Source organism: Lontra canadensis, unplaced genomic scaffold, assembly GCF_010015895.1.
Source record: "Lontra canadensis isolate GAN:19392208 unplaced genomic scaffold, GSC_riverotter_1.0 scaffold5, whole genome shotgun sequence".
Taxonomy (NCBI): Eukaryota; Metazoa; Chordata; class Mammalia; order Carnivora; family Mustelidae; genus Lontra; species Lontra canadensis.
In genome coordinates, this window is record NW_022630999.1 from 2506029 (window position 1) to 2532883 (window position 26855).

A 26855-nucleotide genomic window follows, 5' to 3' on the forward strand; every position below is an offset into this window, starting at 1 on the left:
CAAAGCTGTAGATTTGTCTCTGTCTCTCTCTCACTGCTGCTCTCTCTCATTCATTCCTACACATAGGCTCACACACCTCCTCTCTCCTTTCTTTCTCTCTCTCAGAATGATGATTCTGGGTACAGCTTTTGGTATGGTTTTCTATTTACTTCAAGCCGTTTCTGGAGAAAGTGGCTATGCACAGAATGGTGAGTCATTTCTAACTTTTCTTTAGGATTTCAGATTATCTCTAGCATATGCTTCAGGTTACTCAGATCCCTAACAGACCTGATCTGGACACTGGGTTGGAAAGAAGTTGGAGACCTTACCACATAATCAGTCATTTTATAAGTTCTAACCACCAGGATGGGAGGTCTTAGGGACAATACTGTGGGTGGTTTATAAAGTCTTAGAATTGTCAGAAAAGAATGCATTTGACTCTCTAAATGTGGATCTTAATTGTTGGTCAATGCCTCTGCTCTTACAAAAAGAATACCCATACAGACACAATGGTTGTGCTTATTGGAGAATCTCCAAAGAAGTTTTACCTTGTTAAAAAATCAAGCTAGATTTCTTGTGCTTAGCTTTTCAGGAGGTTCCAAAAGCATGAGTCTCGTGATAAAATAATTTCTAGAAACAACAGCTTTGTCTGCATTCACCAATGCCATATCTCTAGCACCTAAAAGAGTGTCTAGAACATGTACACATTCAGTATTTGAATTGAGTATTTGAAAATTTCTTCAAAATACTTTAGTTTTGATAGACTTATGTGAGATTCTTAGTGAATAACTGAGCAGAGAAAGATCTGAATGAGTTGTCTCATTGAAATATATTTAATTTTCTACATATTGGCAAATTTATCATCCTATAATGATCTTTGGGATTCTTGAAATACTTAACACCTAGAAGCCAGTGCTAAGCCTACTTAGTAAACAGGTTGTAATTACAACAGGACTGTAGACAAAGGCAAAACAGTTGCAACAGGAGCCAACTGGGAATTTGGACCACCCATTTGTTCCTGATAATTAAGTCCTATCACTTTAAGAGTTAAAAAGGATTTTCTTACCAAGGTTATCAAATACATCAGCCTAATGATTCAGCTTAGATATGTCAAGTCATGTATTTACTAAGAGTGGAAATTCCTAATATTTTCACTAGGGGAATTATCAGAGGGCTGACATTTTTCACAGCATGACCATGTATGAATCTCTTTGTGAGGATGATTATTATTTGAAAGTGTTGCCTAGTGTTTGCACAGATAAGTGGTTGGCAAGTAACACCTAATTCTTACTCTTCAGATTATAATCTATTCCCTCTATTTCTTCCTGGTGGCTATACTTTTATTTTTTTCAAAGAAATAAGAATTCTAATTGAAAACGGAGTTTTCACTTCAACTTTTTAAATTTCAGATGGATTTAGGAGATCTAACCACTCATCCACGTTGATCATCTGAAAACACATTTCAGTTTGGGTTATATAATAATCAGCTGCTATTTGTTGAAAGATTCATTCTTTGATCACCACAAGGATGAACAAAAAAAGAAAGGGGTATTTTTTAAAAATCCAAGCCATTTATGCTTTTAATTAACTAATTTCTTTCAATAGAAAGATTTCTAAACCACATGGCCTTGTCTATAATACATATTCAAATAATTAAATTTTTATAGAAAAATATGCTTAGATAGTGAGCATTTAAAGAAGGATATGTTAACTCACTGTTTAAAAGTTCTATGTAATTTCAAAGCCATAGTAATAATACTTTTGACATAAAATTCTTTTTCAAAGGAGCCCCCAAATTTTTCACATATATTTCAGAATTAGAATTCTTATTTTACCTTTTTGTTTATTATTTCTCAAAAACAACAACAACAAAAAGATGATAGTCATAGCTAACCCTTATTGGGTGCTTACTGTGTTTTAAGCTAAGTCTTTGCATATATTTTGTTCAATCATTCTTCAAAATAATGTGAATTTCCATATTGAAACAATGAGACATAAAGAGGTTGAGTAACCTGACAAGGACCACAGCTAAAAAGTAGAATAATAAGAATTTAAATCCATATCTGTCCAGCTGTGGTGCCAGAGGCCTTAACCACTATGTATACAACCTTTACCTAAAGATTTTTCAGCTTAGATCAAGTATAATATTCTCTTTGTAAAATGTCTTGCAATTTTGCAAGTTGTTGAGGGGAAATTTTCTTGGTTACAAAGCAACTTTATTGGCTAAAGAGCCAATGAACTGCTTCTCAAAACATAGTCACTTTAATTGTATGACCAGTGCTTTGTATATTGTATGAAAATGTACATCAGACTCTCTCCACCAGACAGGATGGCTAAGGTAGGTAGGAGTGCTTTGTTCTACTGGTGCTCAGCATCTGCTAGACTGTGTTCTCTCTCTGGCTTATACTGATCTCAAAGAATTTTGGAGACAAAGCTGATCCACAGAAGCCTGAATCCAAACAGTAATGTAGGTTCTGTTGTATAGGATTGGTGGAAGATTTATAGAAGAGAAAACGTCAAGACAGAGTGAGGACTGCTGAGTAAAGGCAGGCTAAAGCCACCTAGAACCATTCCACTGAGAAAACAGCCAGTTCTTAGGAGACAAGAGCTTAGTCCTATAAGATTAGGAATGAACATGTTTTAAAATGTGAGCCCTAAATGATGGGTTTCCCCTTCATTATTTAAAACTGTCATCAGGAAGAAGGCTATACCTTGCTGAAATTACATAAGAAGTCTTTGCTAGTGGCAGAATTGTGGGCCTAGTGAGTTCTAGGAATGGTCAGAAAGAGAAGTGCCAACAGCTCTTATATAGATCTAGCTTTTCAAGATTTGTGGCTTTAACTGAACCAACCTGTCACTCAGCTAGTTGGTCCACTCACAACCAGCTTTACTAATTTTCTCACAGACCTAGTTAGTTATTGAAATAAAGAAGATGCTATTTCTATATTTCATTGCATTCAATACACTCAACTGGGGTTTAATTTTAGTACATTCTATATCCTATTTAAAACCCTAAGAGATTCTAATTTCTGTTGTTGATGGGTCAAAGTAATTTCTCGTATTGATGGACCTAGAAGCCATCACAGGCTCACATTTGACCATTCTGAGAATGGCTTCAGTTACGCTGGATATTTTTCAGGTCCCAGTCCAAGTGTATTTGCTGACAATTTTTTTATTAAATACTGTGAAATATATATATACAAAATGTCTGTTTAATCTTAGGGTCCTCAACCCAGTCTAAGAAATTTAGTACTATCTGTGACAGATTGTACTGCCCAAAAGTGGCTGAAAAAAATTCTGGTTCCCTCCATACTTCCAGAATTCTGATGTCTTTAAGATATAATATCTATAGAGGAAGGATCCATATACCTATAGGAGCAGTACCTATAGGACTCATGCAAAGGTCTACTACTCTGAGTCCTGGCAGATCTAATTTTTATTAACCACATTTGCCTTAGTAGCTTAAGACAAATTGCTTTAAATAAATATTCATACAATGGAGATAATCAATTACACTTTTGGTTGGGATGCCTATTTAGGCAAGGAAAAGCTATCCCTTAAAAAGTAAACTTCTGACTGTAAGATGGTTCTCATTTTCCTTCATTCAAAAAAGAAATACTTGGGAGTAAATAAGTGAAGATTAGTGATAAAGTCAAGGGCTAGATTAGTTAACATTTGAATAATGGAGATAAAGTATCTCATATTCGAAATGTACCATTTAACAGAAGAAATTAACAGTATAAAAAAAGAAAGAGTATATTTAGTATTTTATTCTAAAGAAAGAGTATACTTAGTATATTTTTTTATTCTAGATCTCTGGTGCACTAACTCAATAGCAGAAATATTTAGAAATATTTGGAGGTTATTTAGTAATTATGATGATTTTGTTCCCTGTTAGAAAAATCTGTGCTCACTAGAGATGAATTTGGTATGGATTTGGGCTCTTTTCGGTTTGGGTATTGGTACTGGTTTTTCTGTCTTTTCCCTTGGTCTTTTCTTCTTTAAATAAACTTATAATCATTCTTTCGTGTCTGCCCCAAAAGGCTACCATTTCTTTAATGTCACTCCAGATTTCAAAAGGAGGCACTCATTTGCTTCATTAACAGTTGCAGATTTGTTCTTCCCCAGGAGAGTTTGAAGATGCCGAACTGGATGACTATTCATTCTCTTGCTACAGTCAGTTGGAAGTGGATGGAACCCAGCACTTGCTGACCTGTGCTTTTGATGACCCCGACGTCAATATCACCAATCTGGAACTTGAAATATGGTGAGGTGCCTAGAAATCCTGCCTCTCCTTTCATGTGTTACTTAGCAAGGGAGGGAGGATGGGACCTAATTCTCAAGTACTGAAGTCAAATAGATTCCAAAAACTTCCTGAAACTCCCCTGTTCTTCACCAAAAGACTCCAGCAGAGATGCTCTCACAGGTTCATCTGCCCAGCCTTGATGTTACAGCAAGCTGACAGGATGACCTCACAATCCTGACTTCGTGGCAGAGTTTAAATCTTGCCTTCCTAGGACACTCCTCCCCCAGATTTCTTTGTCTCAACATGAGACAGTCTAGTGCTTTGTTGTACTCTGGAGCACAGTTAACTGGTTTCTGATCCCAATACTTCATGGACTTTGCTTTTTAACCTAAAGCAAGTTATGTAACTCATCTATGCCTCAGTTTCTTCACCTGTTAGATGAAATATACTAACTCATAAGGAGGTTTGGATGATTAAATAATTTAATACTTTAATAATTTAATTAGAAGACACATCCAGTATATAATAAGTAATGGGAAAAGGGCATTAAAATAACAAAATCTGAGTACAGACCTAACTTTTACTCTCTTGACATAGTTTCACTTTGCATGATACCCTCAGTATCAATTTTCCAAAAATCCACAGGAATAACCCAGCTCTTGGTTTCATGAGGTCTCAGAGAAAAGGCAAGGGAAAAGAGAAAGTCTCTCTCTGGTTTGAAAGTTTGGTGAAGAGCTCAGGGAGCTTTCTTCTCCCTCCACAAACCATCTTTTGCTGCTGAGGGTTACTCTCTCTGATGACTTGAAAAAAATACTCCAATGTGAAATTCTAACTTAGGGTTATCTCCAAATTCATATCAGATGACCTAATTAGTTTCTTAGAAAAAAAAGTAAGTCAAGATCCACCAGTCGGAAAAGAGGGCTTCTTAAACTCAGTAGACCTTCAGCCAAGCCCCTCTAATACAAAGTCTAGACAAGCTCTAAATCACATGTATTACATTAAATTACAGGAGCTTTCCTGCATGTGCTCATGCACTGCTTCCTGATGGAGTCATTGGAGAAGGATGGTCTTGGACTTGAATTCCATAGTGCGTTCTCACTCTGCCTCTGTACATTCACTTCTCTAACACACTTTCCAGAAATAAATCGTCAGAAGAACAGCAACCTTCAATGTCCAGAATTTCTACTGCAACTAGACTATACCAACACAGCCAAACAACTCATTGAAACCATCTATTCATTTTTATGGACAAAACTCCCTCAACAGAGGTTTGATTTTGGGTTTTCCACTCAGCTCTTTGGTGGATTGTCCTGCTAGTATAGTTTGGGAGGCTGAGATGGCCTTTCTGGCCACTTTTCCTCACACCACTTCCTTGCTCCCTTGAACAAACTTGCCCACTCCCTTTTTCAAATTTCTTGATTTTTTTTTCCTGTCATATTGTCATCTGTCAGCAGCTTCTATTGGGGGTTTTCAATTGGATTTAGATATTTCAGTTGGAAAGGGATTGTCTTAAGACATGTTTTGCAGTGTGAAACAAATATGAGGAGGATAAGGTGCTCCTAGAAAGCAGCTGTTTTTATAAAGGTATCTGTTGACAGGGATTTTCATGTAATTCCTAGGCCCAGCAAGGACATTGTTTCTCAAATCAAAGTCCCCTGGTGTGCTATATTCGCTGGATAGGCTAGGTTGCTTTTCCAGTGAAACTAGATTTATGGGAACTTTTCATTCCTTTAACATGTTAATAAAGAAGAAATTGGAAATGACTCAAAAATGTGCTTTCTGATGAGGTCTCTACACAGTTCAGATTGTTGATAAAAACCAGGTATTATTTCCCAGTTTACTAGGGACATTTTCCTAGGTGAGTTTACCACCTGTCTGATCTGGCCACCAATCTCCCAGTGTTAGAAACTAAATTACTTAGTGTTCAGTGAGAGGATCTGCCTCTCAGGAATGTACTTGGATTAGCCAAAATCATAGGATTAGATTACCGGCATGCCAACTGATGATTTCACAGTGGTAGATAACAATTATTATAGATACCCAGATATTCATACTGGACTCAGGACCTATGAGACTTGGTCTTGGGGAAGAAGAGAAACAGAGCAGGCCAGTAGGGTGTATATCAATATAAATCCACTCTTACTGGGTGATCTGAAAATTTTTCATTCACCAAAACATTAACCAGTTTGCAGATACCTAGAATGACAAAACAGAGGCACCAAAAACAGTCACCTAGGTTAGAATCCCAATAGCAACCCTCAGGGAGCTCTGTGACCAAGGAGTTACTTAAGCTCTCTGATCAGAACAACTACCTTGCATTGGGGTTTTTGGCATATGGTCAGTACCTGTAAATGGCACTTAATTCTCAGTGTAGACTGATTTTCATTAAAAATGTGATCAAAAGTTTGTTCAGTAAATACAAAGTAAAACAAAGGAGTTTGTTCATTTTAAGATGAAGGTTATTTGGTTCAGACTTTAAAGTACTTATTAAATTTTTTTAGGATTAGCTGCCAACACTTAATCATCTAGTTTTTCTCTTTAAAAATCAGGTTTGATAATAGTGGGCCCATACAGCACAAGTACGAAGTAGAATTCCAGCTGCTTCTGTGGGTAGACATTTAAATCTCAATCCAGAAGTTAGGCCCACTCTTATAGATACCATAGGCACTTGAATTGGGAACCCTGTTTTTTAGCTGTGTAAGTTCTACAGTCAGCTTTCAGAAGGCAACTGATTTCCTTTATTCCCACATTCTTGGGGGTAACACATTCACTCCCAGTTGCCACCTACAGATATCACTTCACATATGTCACTCTTGGTTTCATCATTTACCACCTGTGACACAGGCACCCTGCCAAATCTACCTCTAGAATTACCTAGCAATATCTGTCAGGTAATTAATTTATTCCTTCTTCAGTAAACCATACTAACTTTCAAAGTTGTTCGATATTTTTGAGATTGATTCTGTCTTTCAAGGCCAAATGAAGAATAAAAGCTATAGTTTGCTTTTGCTTCTCTTTTTAATATTTCCATGGAGATACCTGCCTGCCCCCCCAGGAGAAATGCATTTATCCAGATAAACCAGACATGATTGCAGGAAATTTAGGAAGCTAGAGACAGGGTAGAGAGGCAGGCACTATGGTTTTCCCAACGGTCTCTCCCAGTTTTCAGAAACAGAGGGTTTTTGTGAGAGGCTTAAGGTTGAGGTCCCCTTGGAAGGTCCGACAGGCCCAAATTTGTTAGCCTGAGGTCAAAAGTACATCAACAACAACAACAACAAAACAAACAAACAAATAAAACAAACAAAAAACAGAAGTAAAGCCAGCAAATCACTGAAGTAGTAATTTCTGAAAGTTTATTGTGCATGTACCAAAAAGTTTGCAAACCAGGAGCACTTAAACTAAAATATGGAATGAGGCTTAGAGATATATTGTTATAAAACAACTTATATAGTGTAAATGCGATGAAGGTTTATTCTTTACAGTGATTGGCTAAAATGTTAGAATTTTCTTAACTGAATGGAAATTGGTTAGTGGTTACCTCCTATCAATTTTGGCAAACGATTTAAGTTTTGCTTGTGATTGTCAGAAGCATAAGCAAGAAGTCACCCAGGTTAAGTTAATCTTGCTTGTCTTATGAAGTAAGCTAAAACATTTGCTTACATGACTAACTTATTTTGTCTGCCCAGAGAATATGCAAGTTTGGTTTCTGTGTTTAATTTTAACATTGGATAATTATAATCCTTTTTTTCTCCCCCCAAAATACCCTAAAATGGCTCTATCTGACAGAAATACAGTGCAATCCACAAACATCTGAGCCATATATGTAATTCTAAATTTTCTAGTAGCCACATTTAAAAAAAAAGAAAAATAAATAGGTGAAATTAATTTAAATTAACATATTTAATATAATAATATATTTAATTTAATAATATATTTTATTTAAGTTAATATATCCAATATATTATCATTTCAATATGCAATCAATATAAAAATATTAATGAGTTATTTTACACTCTTTTTTGTGTGCTAAATCTTCAAAATCTGTTGTATATTTCATAGAGCACATCACAGTTTAGACTAGCCATATTTCCAATGTTCAATAACCACATACCAAGTAGTGGCTATTGTGTTGAACAGTGTAGTTCTAGAATATGTCTAATCTTAGCAATAAATACTTAGCAACAAAGTAAATTGTTTTAACCTAGTTAACTTAATTTAAATTCAATTGGATTGACATGAGTTTAACTAATCATGGGGAAGACACTAAGTTTCCTCTAATTACCTGAGGCCAGGGCCACTGGCACAAAGTGAGGTTGTCCACTGTAGGCCACTGGGTTTTCTTAGCTCCTGGCATGGCTTCTTCTCCATATAGAGTGGATCCTGGAATTCAGACACCTAAAAGGATGCCAAGGCTCACAAGCCAACCGTATGGTGATCCTTTCTATTTCATTGCTTATTAATCTCATTCTCCAAAAGGTGGGAATGAACCAAGAATACCATTTTAGGTTCTTCTTAAACTTCCAACAATACCAAGAACTTGCTTCTTGTTAAGGATTTATAATTGAATATTCTACCATGTTTTACTTACAAATATATTCTAAACTCGATGACTGAACTAAAAGCTATTATCTTTCTAATTTCTCCACATCATGTCTTACCTAAATTCAGAAATGCAATACTACTCCAATTCTCCCCTTCTATCCTTATTCATCTAATTATGATGTATTGCCATCTTCAGAACTTTCCATGTGACACTTGCCCCAAGTTTCTCCCCTGGTATCCATCTGGCCTAACTTAAAAATTTGCTCTTGGTATTTACTCTACTCCAAGGGGAAAAACCTCAATGAAGGAAGGATACGCTCTCTAGAAAGTCCAACACACACACACACACACTTAAAGCCAAAACAATTGCATACCTTAAGATATAACAACAAAAAAACTATAATTGGGAGTGGGACAATTTTAAGGAAGATGCCACAAGTAGTAAGTATATTTAGCCAATTAATAAACTTAAAATTTCTTCAACCATCTCTATCTTTGTCTGAATGCAGAAGCATAACCAGTCACTCAAAGATCACAGCAACCCAGAGCTGGGAGACTCTGCCCCTAAAGCTGAGGCATCCTTCTCAGATTTTAACGCAATGCCCACCTCATCTCAAGCCACAAACATGTTCTTTCTGCTCAGAGTCCAGGAACAATCCCAGAGAGGGCTCACTTGAGCACATGCTGAGATAAGTACACCCACATCCAATTTCCCAAAGAAAACTAACACATTCTGGATTCTAGATAGTAAAGGACCTTTTTAGAAGATATTCCCTATGATCTTTTTAAAAAATAACTTATTTAGAAGAATTCTTTCCCTGTAAGCAAATCTGTACAAAGCCTTTATTTTTCTGCCACTATCCCCACTTCAAATTTGAGCCAGCTATACCTCTATTCAGGGCTATTTGGCTAAAAGTGCATGCAGAAAAAAAATTGGTAACCATGTTTTTCACAGGAGAAGGACATTAAATTGAGGGTTGAGGAAGGAAGAGAAATGAGTACTTTTATTTTTATTCTCCATTGTTTAATTATTTTTACAATGAGAATACATATTTTGCTTACTTCTTTAATATGGCATATTTCTTTCACCCTAGAAGGATGCCTCCTGTCCCCTTTCAGCCGTTCATCCCATGTGAGCAATCTATCACCCCCTGGTTTTGACAGTTTCCAATAGTTCTTATAAATGGAATGACACACTGTTTACTCTTTTCCATATGAATGCTCTCACACAACAAAATGTTTTCAAGAATTACCCATGTTGATGTATGTATCAGAGCTCATCTTTTCAACTGCTATTAATTCCACTGCATGAATACATCACAAGCTTTGAATCCTTTCTCCTCTTGATGGACACTGGAGATTTTTCAAATTTGAGACTATTATTTTTTTAAGCTGCTACTAAATTATTTGACAGATGTATTTGTTAATGCACACTTTCATTTCTCTGTGGTAAAAACCATAGTGGAATCACTGAATCATAGGGTAGGTGTGTGTTTAACTTTGTAGGAAACTGTCCAGCAGTTTTCCAAAGTGGTTATACCATTCTACTCATCAACCAAGAAAGTGTGAGAGCTACACATCGTCTCCAACATGTGGCTTTGAAAACAGTATCTTGTGATTTTTCTTTACCTTTCTTAAATAACAATTTTGACCATCTTTCTGAGTAGTTGCTGGCCATTTGTATGTCTTCTTGTGGCAGGTGTCTGTTAAAGCCATTTGTCTTTTTTACTGAGTTATTTATCCTTTTATTGTTGATGGGTATGAATTCTTTTATGTTCTGGATATAATTCCTTTGTCAGATATATGGATTACAACTATTTTCTGCCAGTGTGTAACTTGTCATTTCATTTTCTTAATGGTGTATTTCAATGAGGAAGAAGCTTTCATTTTTATGAAAGTCCAATATGTCTTTTTTTTCTCTTTTATGTTTAATTTTTGTGTGTGTCAATACTATTTTTGTTCACTCTCAAAGTCAGAAAGATATTTTCTTATGTTTTCTCCTAGATAGTTTATAGTTTGAACTTTAAATTGAGGTCTATAATTCATATCCAATTAATTTTTCATGAGATTAGGGTTCATGTCTTCCATATATTTATTCAGTTGTTTCAGGACAGTCTGTTGAAAAGATTTTCTATTTCCCATTAAATTGATAAGGCACTTGTATTGAAAATCAATTAAACTTCTATGTGCAAGTCTATTTCTGAACTCTACACTTTCTGTTGATCAACTTATTGATTCTTTTTTTTAACATTTTATTTATTTATCTTTGAGAGAGACAGATAGAGTGTGCACATGAGCAGGGGGTAGGTGAAGAGGGAGAGAGACAGACTTCCAACTGAGCAGGGAACCCAGTACGGGGCTTGATCTCAGGACCCTGGGATCATGACCAGAGCCAAAGGCAGACACTGAAAAGACTGAGCTATCCATGTGCCCCAATTTATCTAGTCTTATGCCAGGTCTAAAATGGCCTGATTATGATAGTTTTATAGTAAATTTGAAATCATCTACTCTGAATCTTCCATATTTGCTCCACTTTTTCAATGTTGTTTTGAGTATTCTGAGCTCTTTATATCTCCACATAAATTTTAAAATCAGCTTGTTTTTTTTTTCTTTTAAATCCTGCTGAGATTTTGATTAATATTATATATGTTACATTGGGGGAATTTGCTATCTTCTCACTACTAAATTTGCTAATCCACGAATATGCCACTCCATTTATTTAGATCTCCTTTAATAGCTCTGAGGAATGTTTTATAATGTCCATTGCAAAGGTCTTGAACATCCTTTATTAATTTTATCTCTAAGCATTTTATGTTTATTGTTATCATAAGTGGAGTTGTTGTTTTTAAAATTTATTTTCTAATTGTTTGATACTAGCTTATAGAAATATAATTGTCTTTTATATTCTGACCCTGAAGAATTCACCCTACTAGTTCCTGTAATTGTGTTGGAGAATCTATATAATGCTGTCTGCAAAGAAAGGTTTTTTCTTCCTTTTCAAACTGGGTGTCTTCTTGTTTACTTTTTCTTCTTGCCTTACGCCCTGGCTAGAACCTCTAGTACTCTAATAAATAAAAGTGGTGAAAGTGGTTATTCCGGTTTTGTCCTTATCAACGGGAGAAATGTTCACAATTTCACCATTAAATATGATAGTAACTCTAGACTCTGTAAATTTCCTTTATCTGGTTGAGGTAATGTTCTTCTATTAATTGCTGAGAGTTTTTATTATAGGTGGATGTTGAATTTTGTCAAATGTCTATCTGCATTACTTAAGATAATCAGATTATGTATGACTTTTGTTCTGGTAATATGGTGAATTGTATGATTCATATTTGATTGCTGAACCTGCCTGGATTTCCTGGGATGTGACCTACTTTCTCATAGTAGTAACATCAATGTGTTAATATTTTCTTGAGGAAATTTAGATATACATTCTAGGGGGACATTTATCTGTAAATTTCTTTTCTGTGATATTTTTGCCAGCTTTTGGTACAAGAGTTGAGCTAACTTCATAAAATAAGTTGGATAGAGTCTGTTTCTACTCTATTTTCCAGAGTAATTTCTGTAGAATTGGCACAGTTCTCAGTTTTCAGTTCTGTTCTTTTTAGAGCCATCTAGCTATTGCTAACCCATGCTTTTCTTAGCATGTTTCTTAAATATTTGCTAGAAGTCACCAACATAGAAGTATCTGGCATAGAGTTTTCTTATTATGGAAGTTTGTTGATAATAAATGTAATTCCTCTGAAAGAAATAGAGCTATTGAGATACTCAATTTCTTCCTTATTTGTACTTTTGGGCAATCTCTTTTTCTTAGTAATTGCTCTAATAGTTAACAATATTCAACCTTATCATAGTTTACTTAGAGTTAATATTGTACTATTTCATATATGAAATCTAAGAAACTTATAATGATACATCAATATACTTCCAATTATCACATCCTATCTTATGCACTATTGTTATATATTTTTACATCTACCATACATTATAAATGTCACAATAATGTTATAATATTTGTTTTAAGCAATCATTTAGCTTTAAATAATTTAAAAGAAAGAAATATATATTGTCTTTTATATTTACCAAAGTATAGCCTTTCTGGTACACCTCTTTGTCTCCTATAGATCTGCAATCTCTTATGGTATCAATGCCCTCTGGTCTAAAGAAGTTAAAACAAATTATCTCAATTTTTATTTATCTGGAAATATCTTTACTTGACCTTAATTATTGAAGAATATTTTGTGCATGTGAGATTTCAAGATGGACATATTTTTTTTTCTCTCTTCCAGAGCTTTAAAGGTATTATTCCAGGGTCTTCAGTTCCCATAGTTTTTGATCAGAAGTGATATTTTTCTCTAGATACTTTCAAAATTTTCTATTTGCCTTTGTTTTTCAGCCATTCGACTGTGATGTGCCTAGGGGTGGTTTCTTTTGGATTGATCTTGCTTGGATTTGCTGAGTTTCTTAAACCTAAAAATAGACATTTTTGTTACATTTGGGAAATTTGCAGCCATTATTTTTTATGTTTTTTTTCCATCCTAGTATCTTTTCTTGTTCTGGAATTCTAACTACATATTTATTTATCCCTTGATATCATCCTATAGGTCACTGACCATTTCTGTTACTTCAGACTGAAAACTTGTCATTGCTCTATCTTCAAGTTCACTGACCCTTTCCTCTGCCATCTTCAATCTGTTGTTAAGCCCATCTAATACCCTCAGTGCGTTTTTACAAATTTTGGATTTACTTGTTCATTACAGTATTTTCATCTGGTTGTCTTTTACAATTTCCACGGCTCCATTAACATTACACATCTATTCAATCATTATGGCCATATTCTTTGTTTAGCCCTTGAACATATTTACAAAAGCCGCTTTAAAGTCCTTTTCTGCTAATTCTAACATCTGGTCACTTTAGAGTGACTGCTTTACATTGACTGCTTTTTGTCTTGACTATGGGTCTCATTTTTCTTTTTTTCATCAATTTTAGTAGCTTTTGAATGTATGAAAGACATTGGTAACAGGTTTTCTGGATTCTGTTAAATTCCGCTGCTGAATGTTAGTTTTACCTCTGTTAGTAGGTTAACAGGACTAGATTAATCTTCAAATTCTCTTTTATTTTGAGACAGCTCCTAAAATCTCATTTCAGTACTTTCTAGAGCCATCTAGCTATTGCTAACCCATGTTTTTCTTAGAGTCTCTCCCACACTTGACAATTAAAGGGACATGTACTGATATGAGCAAGGTTTATATGCATATCTGGTGTCATACAACCCCATTAAAAATATCCAGCCATGCAGACAAGTCCTCTAACTTCTCAAGAAAACAAAATTGTGGCTTTCCATTATATTCTAGATGTCTATCACAGTGTGATCTGAGGATTGCCATCAAACAAATTAAAAAAAAAGTAGAAACAAGGATACCATCCACCTCTTTTTAAAGGATTAATTTCCTTCTCATGTCTGCATACTTTTGGTTACTCTCTAAAGCTTTTAAATAGGATTTCCCAAAAAATAGCTTGTCTAAGGTTTATCATAGTTACATATTAGAGGGCTAGTATGACATGAGTTGTTCTGCTATTACTGGAACTCAAACTTAATACTTTTTATTTAAAAAGTACAATGTGGCACTTTTTAAAAAATATATTTTATTAGGGTGCCTGGGTGGCTCAGTGGGTTAAAGCCTCTGCCTTCGGCTCAGGTCATCATCCCAGAGTCCTGGATCAAGCCCCGCATCTAGCTCTCTGCTCATCGGGGAGCCTGCTTCCTCCTCTCTCTGTCTGTCTCTCTGTCTACTTGTGATCTCTGTCAAATAAACAAATAAAATCTTTAACTATATATATATGTATATTTATTTATTTGAGAGAGAGAGAGAGTGTGTGTGTGTGTGTGCGTGCACGCACGCACGTGTGCATGAGTTGGGGGAGGAGCAGAGGGAGAGGAAAAAGCAGATTCCAGGCTGAACAGGGAGCCCAACGCAGGGCTCAATCCCAGGACCCCAGGATCATAACCTAAGCCAAAGGCAGACACTTAACTGATTGAGCACCCCAGTGCCTCAATGTGGAGATTTTGATGTTAGTTGTACAGTAGGCAACAATCTCTCTTCCTCAGTTTCCTGAAAATCTGATCTAAATTGGGAAGAGGAAGTGACAGAGTTCAATTCCTAGAGCATGGCTACTGTGTGTTAAGCTAGGGAACATGGGAAGAAGGGTTGATTTTAAAGTCTGTTGATTAGGTAAAAGTGGAGCACAGTCAAAATTACCTTTGAAAACCCCTAAATTGCCCATTAAGTATGTATGGTTTTATGTATACAATTCTTTGGACTATTGTATCATTTCCTTTAAGTTTTCTGGGGACAATGTTTCTTTACAGGTTTTATTTTGTCAATTTATTTCTGCAGGATATCAAAAAGAGCAATTACCTTCTCACCTAAACAAGTATTTGTTTTTCAATGATTGATTGTTTAAAAATAGGAATTTTCCATCTTTTTCATGAACATGCTTTGACTGTTTCAGATTCAGTATATCACTAGGTATGACAATAGCAAGATGCCACATTATTTATTTCTCTCTCTCTCTCTCTATCATAAGCATCTATGCATCTACATACCTATGGACAAAGTTGAAGTCACACAACTGAAATATCCATGTAATGCTACTCTATTGTATACAGAGACTCTGACTTGATTTAAGATAGATTCACTTTTTGTTTCTACAGTGGAGCCCTTTTGAATGTAAAATGCCTGACTTTTGATAAACTGCATGAGATGTATTTCATTAAGACAAAGAAATTCTTACTCATTGGAGACAGCCTAATACATGTGAAACTTGGAGGAAAGAACATAACTTCCAAGAAATTGAACATAGTCAAAATAGGTAAGAAGTTGTATATAGGGGTATGGTTGCCATTTAGGGATATGTGAAATCACTGATTCAGTGTCGTAATCTGTAAGTAATGGGAAAAAAATAAAGTTATTTTCAAAACCTCAGATGACTTTGGTGTAGGAGAATGTCTAAACCTATTACAGTGCATCAGTGCAATGGAATAATAATTACTCATATTTATTCTACCTATGGAGATTAGATAAAACAATATACACAAGGAGGAAACTGGACAAAGTGATTAAAGAGGTGCATTCTTTTGCTGGCTTTTAATACTATGGTTCACTTTCTCTCCCTATTTTTGACCCCTTCTTTGGCGCCCAAAAAGAAAATTAAAGGTAAGAGAGCAGTATTCATTAGAGACAACAAGGAGGTGAGAAACTTTAAATCTATCTCAGCTTTGCCTCACTAAACTGGTAAAATATAGAGTAAAAGCAGAAGTTCTATCTGTAAAAAATTACCCAGAAAAAAGGCAGAGATAGTGAAAAAGACACATTAGGCAGAGGGTTGTGCATGTTGGCCACACAGCAACATAGGCCACAACCTATGTGAAAGCTAAGGAGATAATAACAACAAGGTAATTATGAGTATGGGACACAAGAAAGTTGAGTTTTGTCATTTGTAGACTAGGCTGTCATGGATGGATGGTCAGTTTGTGCACTGTGCAAGAGCATAATATCTACAGGTTCATCACTGGAATTGCAAATAGATAGATAGATAGATAGATAGATAGATAGATAGATAGATACACACACACACACACACACACACACATAATTGCAAATATGTATCTCTCACTTCTCTGAGAGCAGGTAGAAAGGGCAAAGATTCTCAGTCTTCTGACAGACTCCTGGCATTTTATAGACTCCAGGTGGCACCCTGTCCATCTGAATCCCCAAATCATACCCAGTTCTCTCAGAGGCCCAATTTCTATACCCCAGCAGAAACAAATCTAAAAAACCACATCTGAGGGACCAAGGGAAAAAAGCAGTAGTGCTTACATCTGGTAGCATGTGCCCCTGCGAAGTGGGAGTTAGGAACCTCTTGGGGTTTTAGAAAGCACCCTTAAGCAACCAGGATGAGAGATAGTGGAGGCATATTACTCAGTAGTACCTTCTTCTGGTTCTTAAAGTTATATTTCATTGGCAGAACTGTCACTGAATTGAATTTAAACTGGAAGTCCCTGATTGAGCCCTTGACCAGAGTTCCCCTGCAACCACCTGGCCCTCACATACTTCCCCTTCTTTAGGTTTGGGCCCTCTGATAAGGCTAGAGGGGTAACTTCCTCCATTCCCATTAGTCTTGGTGGGGTAAATCTGTTATTGTTCAGATTGTTTCCAGAATAAATTAACTTATAAAAATATTGCTTGAGAAATGAGCTACTTTTTCTAATATGCTCAAAGGCACCCTTTGGACCAGAGACAGACTTATTTGGAGGACACCTGGCAAGCCAGTATGAGATAATGGAGCACAGAAACAAAAGCTAGAGAAGATCAAGCCTCAGAATCAGACAGAATTGGCTTTAAATACTAGCAAACCATTTTATAGAAGCCTGAACTTACTTAATCTCTCTGAGACTCAGTTTCCTCATCAGTATAGTGGTAATAAGGGATTGTTGGTGGAAGCTTGTGTAACTAAAGCACTTGGTGCTTAGTAGGTGTATAATCAATATAAGTCTGTTCTTCCCTTATTGGGAGTCCTTGGGAGATGGGAATGAGGCAAGGAATTCAGTGTCAGAGGTTTCACTGAGAAGGTGAATCTTAATTATTCTCTTGAATGAAGAGTAGGAACTGACTTGGCACGTGAAAATGTTGACAATATTCTCTGTTGGTCTGTTTCTTTATACCCACCTGCCTTTCCCCTTGTTCCCCCTGGGCACCTTCCCTTTCTATAGTGCATCTAAGAGTAAAAAAGAATAAACTTCCTCTTTGACAAGACATCGAAGGGCAAAGGAGACACTTCCTCTTTTTCAGGATCTCTGGGGCGATGCAGGAAAATCTTAGGTGGTTACCACTATGAGCAAGTGACTACAGTAAGTGAGCCAAATTCCACCACATGAGTTCACTTTACTTGGTCAGCAAGTCGGTCTTAAAGCCCAAATCAGGTAGCTTAGACTCCAGATCAGTCTACTGAGTATAAGAGTTTGATGAACACATACTCTCTCATTAACAATAGGTTTAGCTTAGATTTTAGCCTATGTGCTCCCCATCTCTGTCTGAGATCAGCCATGCAAAAAAGTGGCTGTCCCATCTTTAGACAACTAACATCCCAGGCTTTGGCGATAGAGTAGCTAAGAACCCAAGACAGGAAAGCCCCTGGACAATAGAGGAGAGGCCACGTGACACGCATGCTTTTTAAGGAATTTAGTACATTTCTCTGGGATCATTTTGCCTAGAGTAAAACCTATCTCCCTCAATAGCATTTCATATATGGTGCATATGATCCTAAGAGGAACTTTGCATGGCAAGCAGGCAGAAGGAAGAGACCAGAGAAGAATTTAGAGCCAATACAAACTAGACTGAAGTCACACTGGAAGTTATGAGCTTAGGGCCAGTAGGCAGACCCTCAAATTCTTATAGCTGAGATGTGCAAGTCTCCCAGCTTACAATCTGATTTTATTGGAATAACGAGGACTCAAAGTTCAAATACTCCTATTTGGGGGCTAGTTATTAGCAAGTTCTCTAGTATTCAAAAGGCAAAGAGAATATGTTTTAGTGAAGAATTGGCACTAGCTGCTATAACAAATAAGCCCTAAAACATACAACATCCCAAACACCAAAAGTTTATTATTTGCTCACATAAGAACCAAAATAGGTATTTCCAATCTGTGGTTGGTGCTCCTCCAAGCAATATTCAGAGTTCCTTCATTCTGTGGTTCCATTGTCTTCAACATATGTCTCCAAGTGTTAAAAAGGGAATAAGCATAGGGCCATACATGTAAGGTTCCTGGGCCAGGATGGGAGATGGTGCACATCACTTCCACCCACATTGCTCACAAGACCACACCCAGCTGCTGGGGAGGCTGAAAAGTGTAGTCAGGCTGTGAATCAGGAAGAAGAAGAAACGGTTTTCTCAACAGTTGCCCAGTTACTGACTCAGAAAAAGAATGTGATTTTCAGAGTAGATGAATTTTAAAAAGTAAAATTATTTTCTTGACTGCCCTATAGATTGACCTCCTTTCTTTTTCCTTTCCAGTTAAACCTGAGGCTCCTTTTGACATAAGAGTCATCTATCGCGAGGGAGCAAATGACTTTCTGGTGACATTTAACACATCTCATTCACAGAAGAAGTATGTGAAAGAATTAATGCATGAAGTGGCCTATCGCCAGGAAAAAAATGAAAATGACTGGATGGTATGTAGATTACCCACATTTATCCATTACAACATTCATAAAGATGTATATATAAATATACTTCATAAGTAAATTTACATAAAATACACAAAATTTAAAACACTTACATGAAACTCTAAAATAAAAACCTCTTAATGTTATAAATTTCATTGTCCCAGAGGTGAATTTACCTGGAGAGGGCCCCTAGCAATTTTGTGGTCAAAATATACCTTTTCTTGGGGAGTCTGCATGGCTCAGTTATTAACCATCTGCCTTCAGCTCAGGTCGGGCTCCCTGCTGGGCGGGAAATCTGCTTCTCCCTCTCCTACTCCCCTTCCCTGTGTTCCCTCTCTCGCTGTATCGCTCTCTGTCAAATAAATACATAAAATCCTTAAAAAACAAAATGTACCTTTTCCTGAAAGAAGCTTCAGTTTCCACAAAACCTAGGTCTTCTCAGGGCCATCCCATTCTAGCTCTATTTTTTTTTTCTTGCTCTATTTTTTCTTTTATTAAAGTTTCTAAATTAGGCTGTTGAATTAACAATACAGATTAAGACATAATTGATCCTCTTTATTTGGGGGTCTCAAAAGTACACAACTCTCACAGGTAAATCAGACAAAAATCATGACCAAGTCATAGCCACAGTCTGGGTCACAGGAGTTGTGGAATCAGCCTGAAGTAAGGAAGCAAGTGGGATATTTTTCATTTTTTTAAAAGCCAGAGTTCTTCATCTGCTTAGTAACAAGATTCATTTGTATCATAATTTGAAGGATTACTTAGACTCTATGAGTTACTGTTGTTGGAATGGTCTAGCTATCCCTGAAATTTGTCTTGAGGAAAAGACGGGAGAAAAGTAGAGTGTCCCAGATTTTCAGGTTTCTCTTAGCCTACTGGCTTAACTTCTGTCTTTTTTGTACCACATGGACAAAAACCAAATGATGGCTTCTCCTTCTCAAGGTGAAGAGTGTCTACTTACCCATACTCTTCCCTTTTTTCGGGCCAGGATTAGCCTTCTTTTTCCACAACATATTGCTCTACAGTACTTATATTAAATGTAATGTCTGCCCTAAACAGCCTTCTCTTTCTTTCTACCCATCCATCCCACAAACTAGGCTACCTTGATCCTGCCCTCTTGAACCTTCATCTGAAAATGCACCAGTGGAAAAACAACTATAGTGAAGAAAGGAAGGATCTTGAATAAATGAGAGTAGGACAGTCAGTTTGCTACTTGCCAAAAAACCCAAGTTAAATGTTTAACTTGCTCCATATAAAAATAAATAAAATAAAAAGATGACGTAAGGAAATTATATAAAAGTGAAACTATAAACAAGGTAGGGAAAATATAGGTAAATGTTTATATAATCTTGAGGTGAAGAAGAATATTCTAAGCATAAAAGCAGTAAAAAAAGGCAAAAGATTGATACACGTGACTACATAAAAATAAAGGCTTATAAATGTCAGCACATAAAATAATCAAAGTCATTAGGCAAATTAGAAATTAGAAATTAGGATTAAATTGCCACATATACAACTGACAGATGGTTAATATCTTTCCTATATAAAGAGGTCTTATAAATCATTAAGAAAAGGACAAATGTAGAATAGAAAAATTAGCAAGAAACTTGGAAATGTCTCATAAATTAGAAATATGTAAATTCAATAAATACATGAAAACTAATAATTGAATAAGTATAAGTGTAATTAACAATGGAATATTAACTTTTTATTGATCAAATTGAAAGATTTTTTTTTCCTTAAGGGTAATGCACATTTTTGAAGATACTATTGTCTCTATATTGCTATTTACAATATAGAGTGGTATATTTTCTAGAGAGAAATTATTCCTGCTCACTAACCTTACCACTCCCTTTTATTTCCTTTTGGAATGTGAAATGGGGGAAAAGGGGAAAAAAGAAATTAAAGTATAGAAAGGAAGGTGGGAGACTGGGAGTGATTTATATCCTCCTGGAGTGGAGAGCCCAGCTCACCTGAACAAAGACTTATGGTACTGTTGCCCTCCTTGGCCCCTGGTAGCATCATTTAGGAGCTCACACATGGTCCTCCCCATGTCATAGCTTCTTTTCCTAATGAGAGTATCCATGTGACTGAAGACACTCAACTTGAAATGATTCGGGGGATCTGGGTAGCACTTCTTTTTCAATCCTAGACATGTAATGGCGTACTTTGTTCTTTAGCATGTGAACATATCCAGTACAAAGCTGACACTCCTACAGAGAAAACTACAACCTGATGCAATGTATGAGATTAAAGTCCGGTCCATCCCTAATGCCAACTATTTTCAAGGCTTCTGGAGTGAATGGAGTCCAACCTTCCACTTCAGAACACCAGAGATCACAGGTGGGAAATGACTGCAGAATCTTTGTGCCCTTCATAGGGCTTTGCATGTCAAAGTGTGTGAGCAGGAGTGAGAGCCAGAGAGGCTAAATGAACCCACAAGTTAGGACTCCCCTGAGGGCATTCTTACAGTTTTATAGAATGACCTGCCATCTTTGCCCCTTTGATGAAGAACAAGGAAGTGGTGGGTGCAAGGTCCTTAGTTGTTGATCAAATGACTCTACTGGTATCATCAATGACTCTACTGACCTAGATGCTCTTGGGAGATGCTAATTCTGAAGAAAATGCCCATCTACTACCTCCACTTTACCAATTTAGACTGGAATTCCAATGGCTGGTCTCTGTAAAGTGCCTCTAGGGAACACCTGTGGTGATGGAAGACGGGCAACCAAATGCTGCTCTTCCATGCCTTTTTCAGAATAGCAAAGATACCCACATGGTCTAGGAAGCAAGAATGGCCAGAAAAAACAAAGAACATGGCTCAGGCAAGCCCCTGAGGAACAAAAACACTGCACACATATCTTATCTTTGAGGTATGAGGGGAACTGTTCTGCCATCCCAGACTCCCATTCTCAGACTGGAATTTGCCAAGTCTTCAGGATAGAGAATCCACCTCATCATTCTCCTACAGGGCTTCCTTCTCTTGGTGGTGGGAGTTGGGAGAGAGTTCTGGCAGCTTAATGCCTGTCACTTTTATATTTCAAGTGATAGATGTTCTAGACCTGGTCACCCAGTTCAGTGCCACTTACTGAAACCAAAACTCTTAGTTTATAAATCTAGTACATCATCCTTTTCACTGAAAAGTAACTTTGAAGAAATAACAGATGGGCCTAAGTTACTAAATAAATTCAAAGCACCCTGAAAGCTTCCCCTACTACGTGGTTAATGATTGCTAACCAAGATCTATCCTTGCATTCCAGGGAGGATGGATCCTGTTTTACTAACTATTAGCATTCTGAGTTTCTTCTTTGTGGCTCTGATGGTCATCTTGGCCTGTGCATTATGGAAAAAAAGGTGAACTTTAATAAAGAGGATGGTTACATGGGGTCCCAGACAGTTGGAGCTCTAACCCTATTTATTGATGAAAAAACTACAAAGGGGAATAAGGCATTTCTGGAATTACAGTGCCCATATTCCTCCCCAGCCGGGGGCACTGGTGAATTTCAACTGTTAATTTCATAAGGGATGAAAATATGTAAATTTGACATAGGGCAAACCCTCCTCCCAAACTTTTTCTCCTAACAGAATAGAAAGTATGCCTCCAAAATGTCTGGGTGGCTTGGGGTACCCAGGGAAAATGAAGAATGTATTTGAAAGCTTGAATTTCAGCACATGACTTTATGGGTCATAAAGTCATATGACTTTGCATTCTACCCCATGACAGAGCCATGTTGGCTTCATTATAAAAATGATGTTTTTGGCACATACCTTCAAGTTATTAATGTTCTAGAAAGCTACCCACAGCACAGAGCCATGTATTCTCATAAGACTCCAACTTGAAAAAGAACAACTTAGAGCAATTTCCCTGGGTGACTTAGAAAATATTCCTCATCTCCACCAGAACAAGAGCAGAGGAGTCACTGCCAGTAGAGAGGAGGAATAAGATGATGACACCTGTATTAGGAGTAGATGAACAGTGTGAATGTTGGCTTCATAGCTACACCATTGCCAAACTTCACTGTTCCTCTTTCCCAGGGCTCTCTCCCCACGGTGTTCACAGAGATGACTGACAATGACCCCTCTGTGAATTGACAGGACACTGAGGTCCAGGAAAACAAGTCACTTATGCAATCTCACCCACCTAGTTGTAGCAGAGCCAAGACTAGAAATCCGCTCTTCTGATTTCTGGTTCAGAATGAATGGAAAGACCTACTGTGCATGCTCCCACACCATTCATTTCCTCTCTCTCAATGTTCTTTCATTTCAGAATTAAACCCATTGTGTGGCCCAGCCTCCCCGATCATAAGAAGACTCTGGAACAACTTTGCAAGAAACCCAAAAAGGTGAGGGCTTCTGGCGCTTCTACCACAATGTTAGAGGCATCCCAGTACCCAAGAATGATATTGCAGGATAGAGAATAGTTGAACAACAAGTTTTGGTCTTTTGTGCATCCCATGACTAGGGTCCTTCATGAGATCCTGGCTGTACCACCCTAGAGGTAGGAAACTAAAATGAGATAATAGTCTCAGAAGTCTCCCATGGTGGAGGACATAGCCAGTCCCTTTAGACCTTGATGTGTCAGAGCGTTTCCAGAGGCAGAGTCAACTAGAACGTGTGGGTAGTTCTCTAACATTCTCTGGTAGACCCCTGTCAGAAAGTTCTTTACATCCTTCCATGAACTGAACCTTTGCTTGTGTGTCCCTTTGGAGCACTCTCCATGCCTTCTCTCTTTTTTGGTGCAGAATTTGAATGTGAGTTTCAACCCTGAAAGCTTCCTGGACTGCCAGATTCATAAGGTGGATGGCATTCAAGCTAGAGATGAAGCAGAGAGCTTTCTGCAAGACACTTCTTCTCCACAACTCGATGAGACTGAAAAGCAAAGGCTTCGAGGGGGTATGCAGGGCCCCACCTGGCCATCAGAGCATGCAGTCATCACCCCAAAAACCTTCAGAGGAGATTCACCCTTCGGAAGCCTGGCTGGAAGCATCAGTATGTGTGAGGCTCTTGTGCAACCTTCTTCCAGGTCCCCAGACTACAGGGAAGGTGGCAAGAATGGGCCTCATATGTACCAGGGCCTGCTGCTTGGGTCTGGAACTACAAATAGCACCATGCCCACTCCATTTCCTTTCCAGCCAGGAATCCTGACACTGAACCCAGCTGTCCGGGGACAGCCTGGGCTCACTTCCTTGGGATCAAGTCAGGAAGAAGCATATGTCACCATGTCCAGCTTCTACCAAAACCAGTGAATTGTCAGAAATGCAGGACTGGAACCATGAAGACCAAGATGACTGAACTCCTACTTACTTTCCCTCCTAGGACAAAGAAGACAAAATTAATGCCAGCCCTCTGTATAATCTACAGGATTCAGAAACATAGCTTGGGCCACTCTTCCCCACTCCAAGATCATTTGGTTTGAGGCAGGAGCACTCTGCTGCAGGCAACACAAATTATTCCATTATTTCAGAAAGAAAAAGAAGCAGGAAAGAATGAAAGAAAGGGTAGAGGAGAGGGGAAAGGGGGGTGTACGGCAGGAAGAAGGCAAGGGCAGACAGAGGGAAAGGAGAACATGGATGATATCTTCCATTACTAGGACTCACTGTGTGTCCTGTGCTCTACACATCTTGTCTCCCTGCATCCTCATGGTAATCCCGGGCACTGGCTCAATTTTTATTGTTATTATTATTATTATTCTCTTTTCTAATGGATAATGCAACTGAGGCTTGGAGGCCTTAAGTAACTTGTCCATTTTGTTCCCCCTCAGCATAGGGTCTGATGGTTGGCATCTAACCGTGCCCACCGCCCCTCAAGCCATGTACCTTCTCCTTGATTAGGGGTCGTTCCATTTACAAGTGCCAGACTTCAATAATATGGAACAGGATTACTATATAATTTATTGTCCAAATTGGGTCATTTTGAAAGTGAAAGGGGAAGTTATAAATACTCATTCCAGGACAAGCAGCATAAGCCAGGAGTTTCCCAGACACATGGGGACAAGGCCACCAAAAAAAAAAAAAAAAAAAAGGCTAAGAGAAAGAAAGGGTGATGTAGTATGTGAACTACCATGGCTAGCCACGTCTATGAAAACCAAATAAGGCAAGAAAAAGCCACAAATGCCACTTGACTTTGTTTTTCTGAAAAAGGAGAAGCCCAAAATTTCTACTATTAGTTATCAAACACATGATTCTCTTGCTACCACCACCCAGCTGCATCCATTGACAACAGAAGAATCTGTTACCAGCTCTGGATACAGGTGCATTTGAGCAATAAACCAAGAATAACCTTTCTATGTGTGTAGAGACTGCCCCAACCCAAACGCATCTACAGACTGTCCTGAGTTTTACGGCCTTAGATGCTGCCACAAGCTTCAAGGAGAACTGTAAACATACACAGTGAGTGAGCTGACTTGGCCCTGGTCTTGAAGATAAAGAAGATTTGACATGTGTCCCCTTGCCTTTCTTGGTCTAGATGAATTTCTGGTTATTATCTCAAACCGGGTTAAGACAGCTAAGTAATCGCAACCCAGGGGAGTGCAGGGGAGGTCTCTCCCACAGGCCCCCAGCCCCTGGGCACCTGAAGAATCACACAGGGCAGCTGAGGCACAGGAAGTCATGAAGGGCATGGGTTCAGGATTTGGTTTGGTTTTGTCCAGGAGTTTGTCCCTGCTGTTGTTGGGGTTGGTATTTCATATCTTTTTTTTTTTTCTGTTTTTAGTTTGTTGAAGAGGTGATGTGTTTTAAATCTCTTTATTTGTTTTGTTTTGTGATATCTGGGAAGGGGGTTTTAAATTCTGTCTAACAGATCTTATTTGCTGGCTTAGCAGCCTAATTATAGTAAGATCATTTATTCTTTCATTGGGCATTATACTTTACAAATGCTTTTCTCTGAATCAGTAGTGAAGAATATAATCTCGCCTTCCCTTAGATTTGCTTCGTGTTTTTGTGATTTTTCAAAGCAATTCCATAAGCATTATCCCTTTCATTTCCTTGACAAGTGTTTATGGAAAGTCTGCTATATGCCAACCGCAGGGCTGGGCGCGAGGAATCGAAGACTAATAAAGTCGGGGGCCTCATAAAGTGGGTAATCTAATAAAAGTGGCAGCTTTGTAAACAAATGATTATAATCACATAAAGTGCTTTAGTAGAGGCATGTTCATTCAAAGTGCCCTGTTGAAGACAATCAGAGAAAATGCTATGTCTACATGGAGGAAAAGCAGAATCTGGCCGGTGTGTCAACAGCAGAAGACATTTTCCACCAGGTAGACATGTGTACTTTACCTTTTGTAGAAATGAGAACCAGATCTCAAAGAGGAGGTCATCACAGGAAACTTTATATCAGCCTAGTTCTCTGGTACCTTATCCACAGAGGTCCTATGAAGTGTGTTGTTAGCTTTGACTTAGGGGAAAATTGGGAGACAGAAAGGACAAGTAAGTCATTCCATCTGAGGTGTGAAGTCAGGACTTAAAGCCAGAAGTTTGTTTCCCTGACATAATAGACAATCTCTCAAAGAAATGAGAGCATAAGTCTAGAGGAAGATCCAAGTCGCTCCAGCTCTAAAATCCCGTGTTTCAGTATTGTTGGGCACAGATTATCATTTGAAGATTGTGTGTGAGTGTCTGTCTTTTACTGGAGAGATTTAAAATCATTGTATTATCCTCTTATAATCATAACTGCTGCTAATGTGTGATTTTATACTCAGGGATAATGTATAATATCAGATTACAAGTTGGTTCTGACTGACCTCCTTTCAGATTTCATTAAGAGAGAAAAGCTGATGAAAGACAATGCAGAAGGCAGAGATGTAAACTGCTAGTTCTGTATAGCATGAAATGATTGCTGTTTTGACAGGCAGCTCATTTGGTCAA

General features: G+C 37.6%; 1 protein-coding gene across 1 annotated transcript; it reads left to right on the forward strand.

Annotated features, from left to right (window-relative positions):
* Positions 1-25276, forward strand: IL7R (interleukin 7 receptor). Its single transcript, XM_032851312.1, has 8 exons — positions 1-188; positions 4108-4246; positions 15483-15640; positions 18842-18999; positions 21174-21336; positions 22254-22347; positions 23261-23336; positions 23736-25276. Exons 1-8 carry the CDS (start codon positions 107-109, stop codon positions 24237-24239), a joined length of 1374 nt encoding a protein of 457 aa, XP_032707203.1. The 5' UTR covers positions 1-106; the 3' UTR covers positions 24240-25276.
* Positions 25277-26855: the final 1579 nt, after the last annotated feature.

Excerpts from the sequence above, each read along its gene's own strand:
- IL7R (XM_032851312.1), top strand. The coding sequence starts at position 107 with ATGATGATTCTGGGTACAGCTTTTGGTATGGTTTTCTATTTACTTCAA. Across the intron at positions 4,247-15,482 it reads AATCTGGAACTTGAAATATG|TGGAGCCCTTTTGAATGTAA; the intron begins GTGAGGTGCCTA and ends TTGTTTCTACAG. Across the intron at positions 19,000-21,173 it reads AAAATGAAAATGACTGGATG|CATGTGAACATATCCAGTAC; the intron begins GTATGTAGATTA and ends TTTGTTCTTTAG.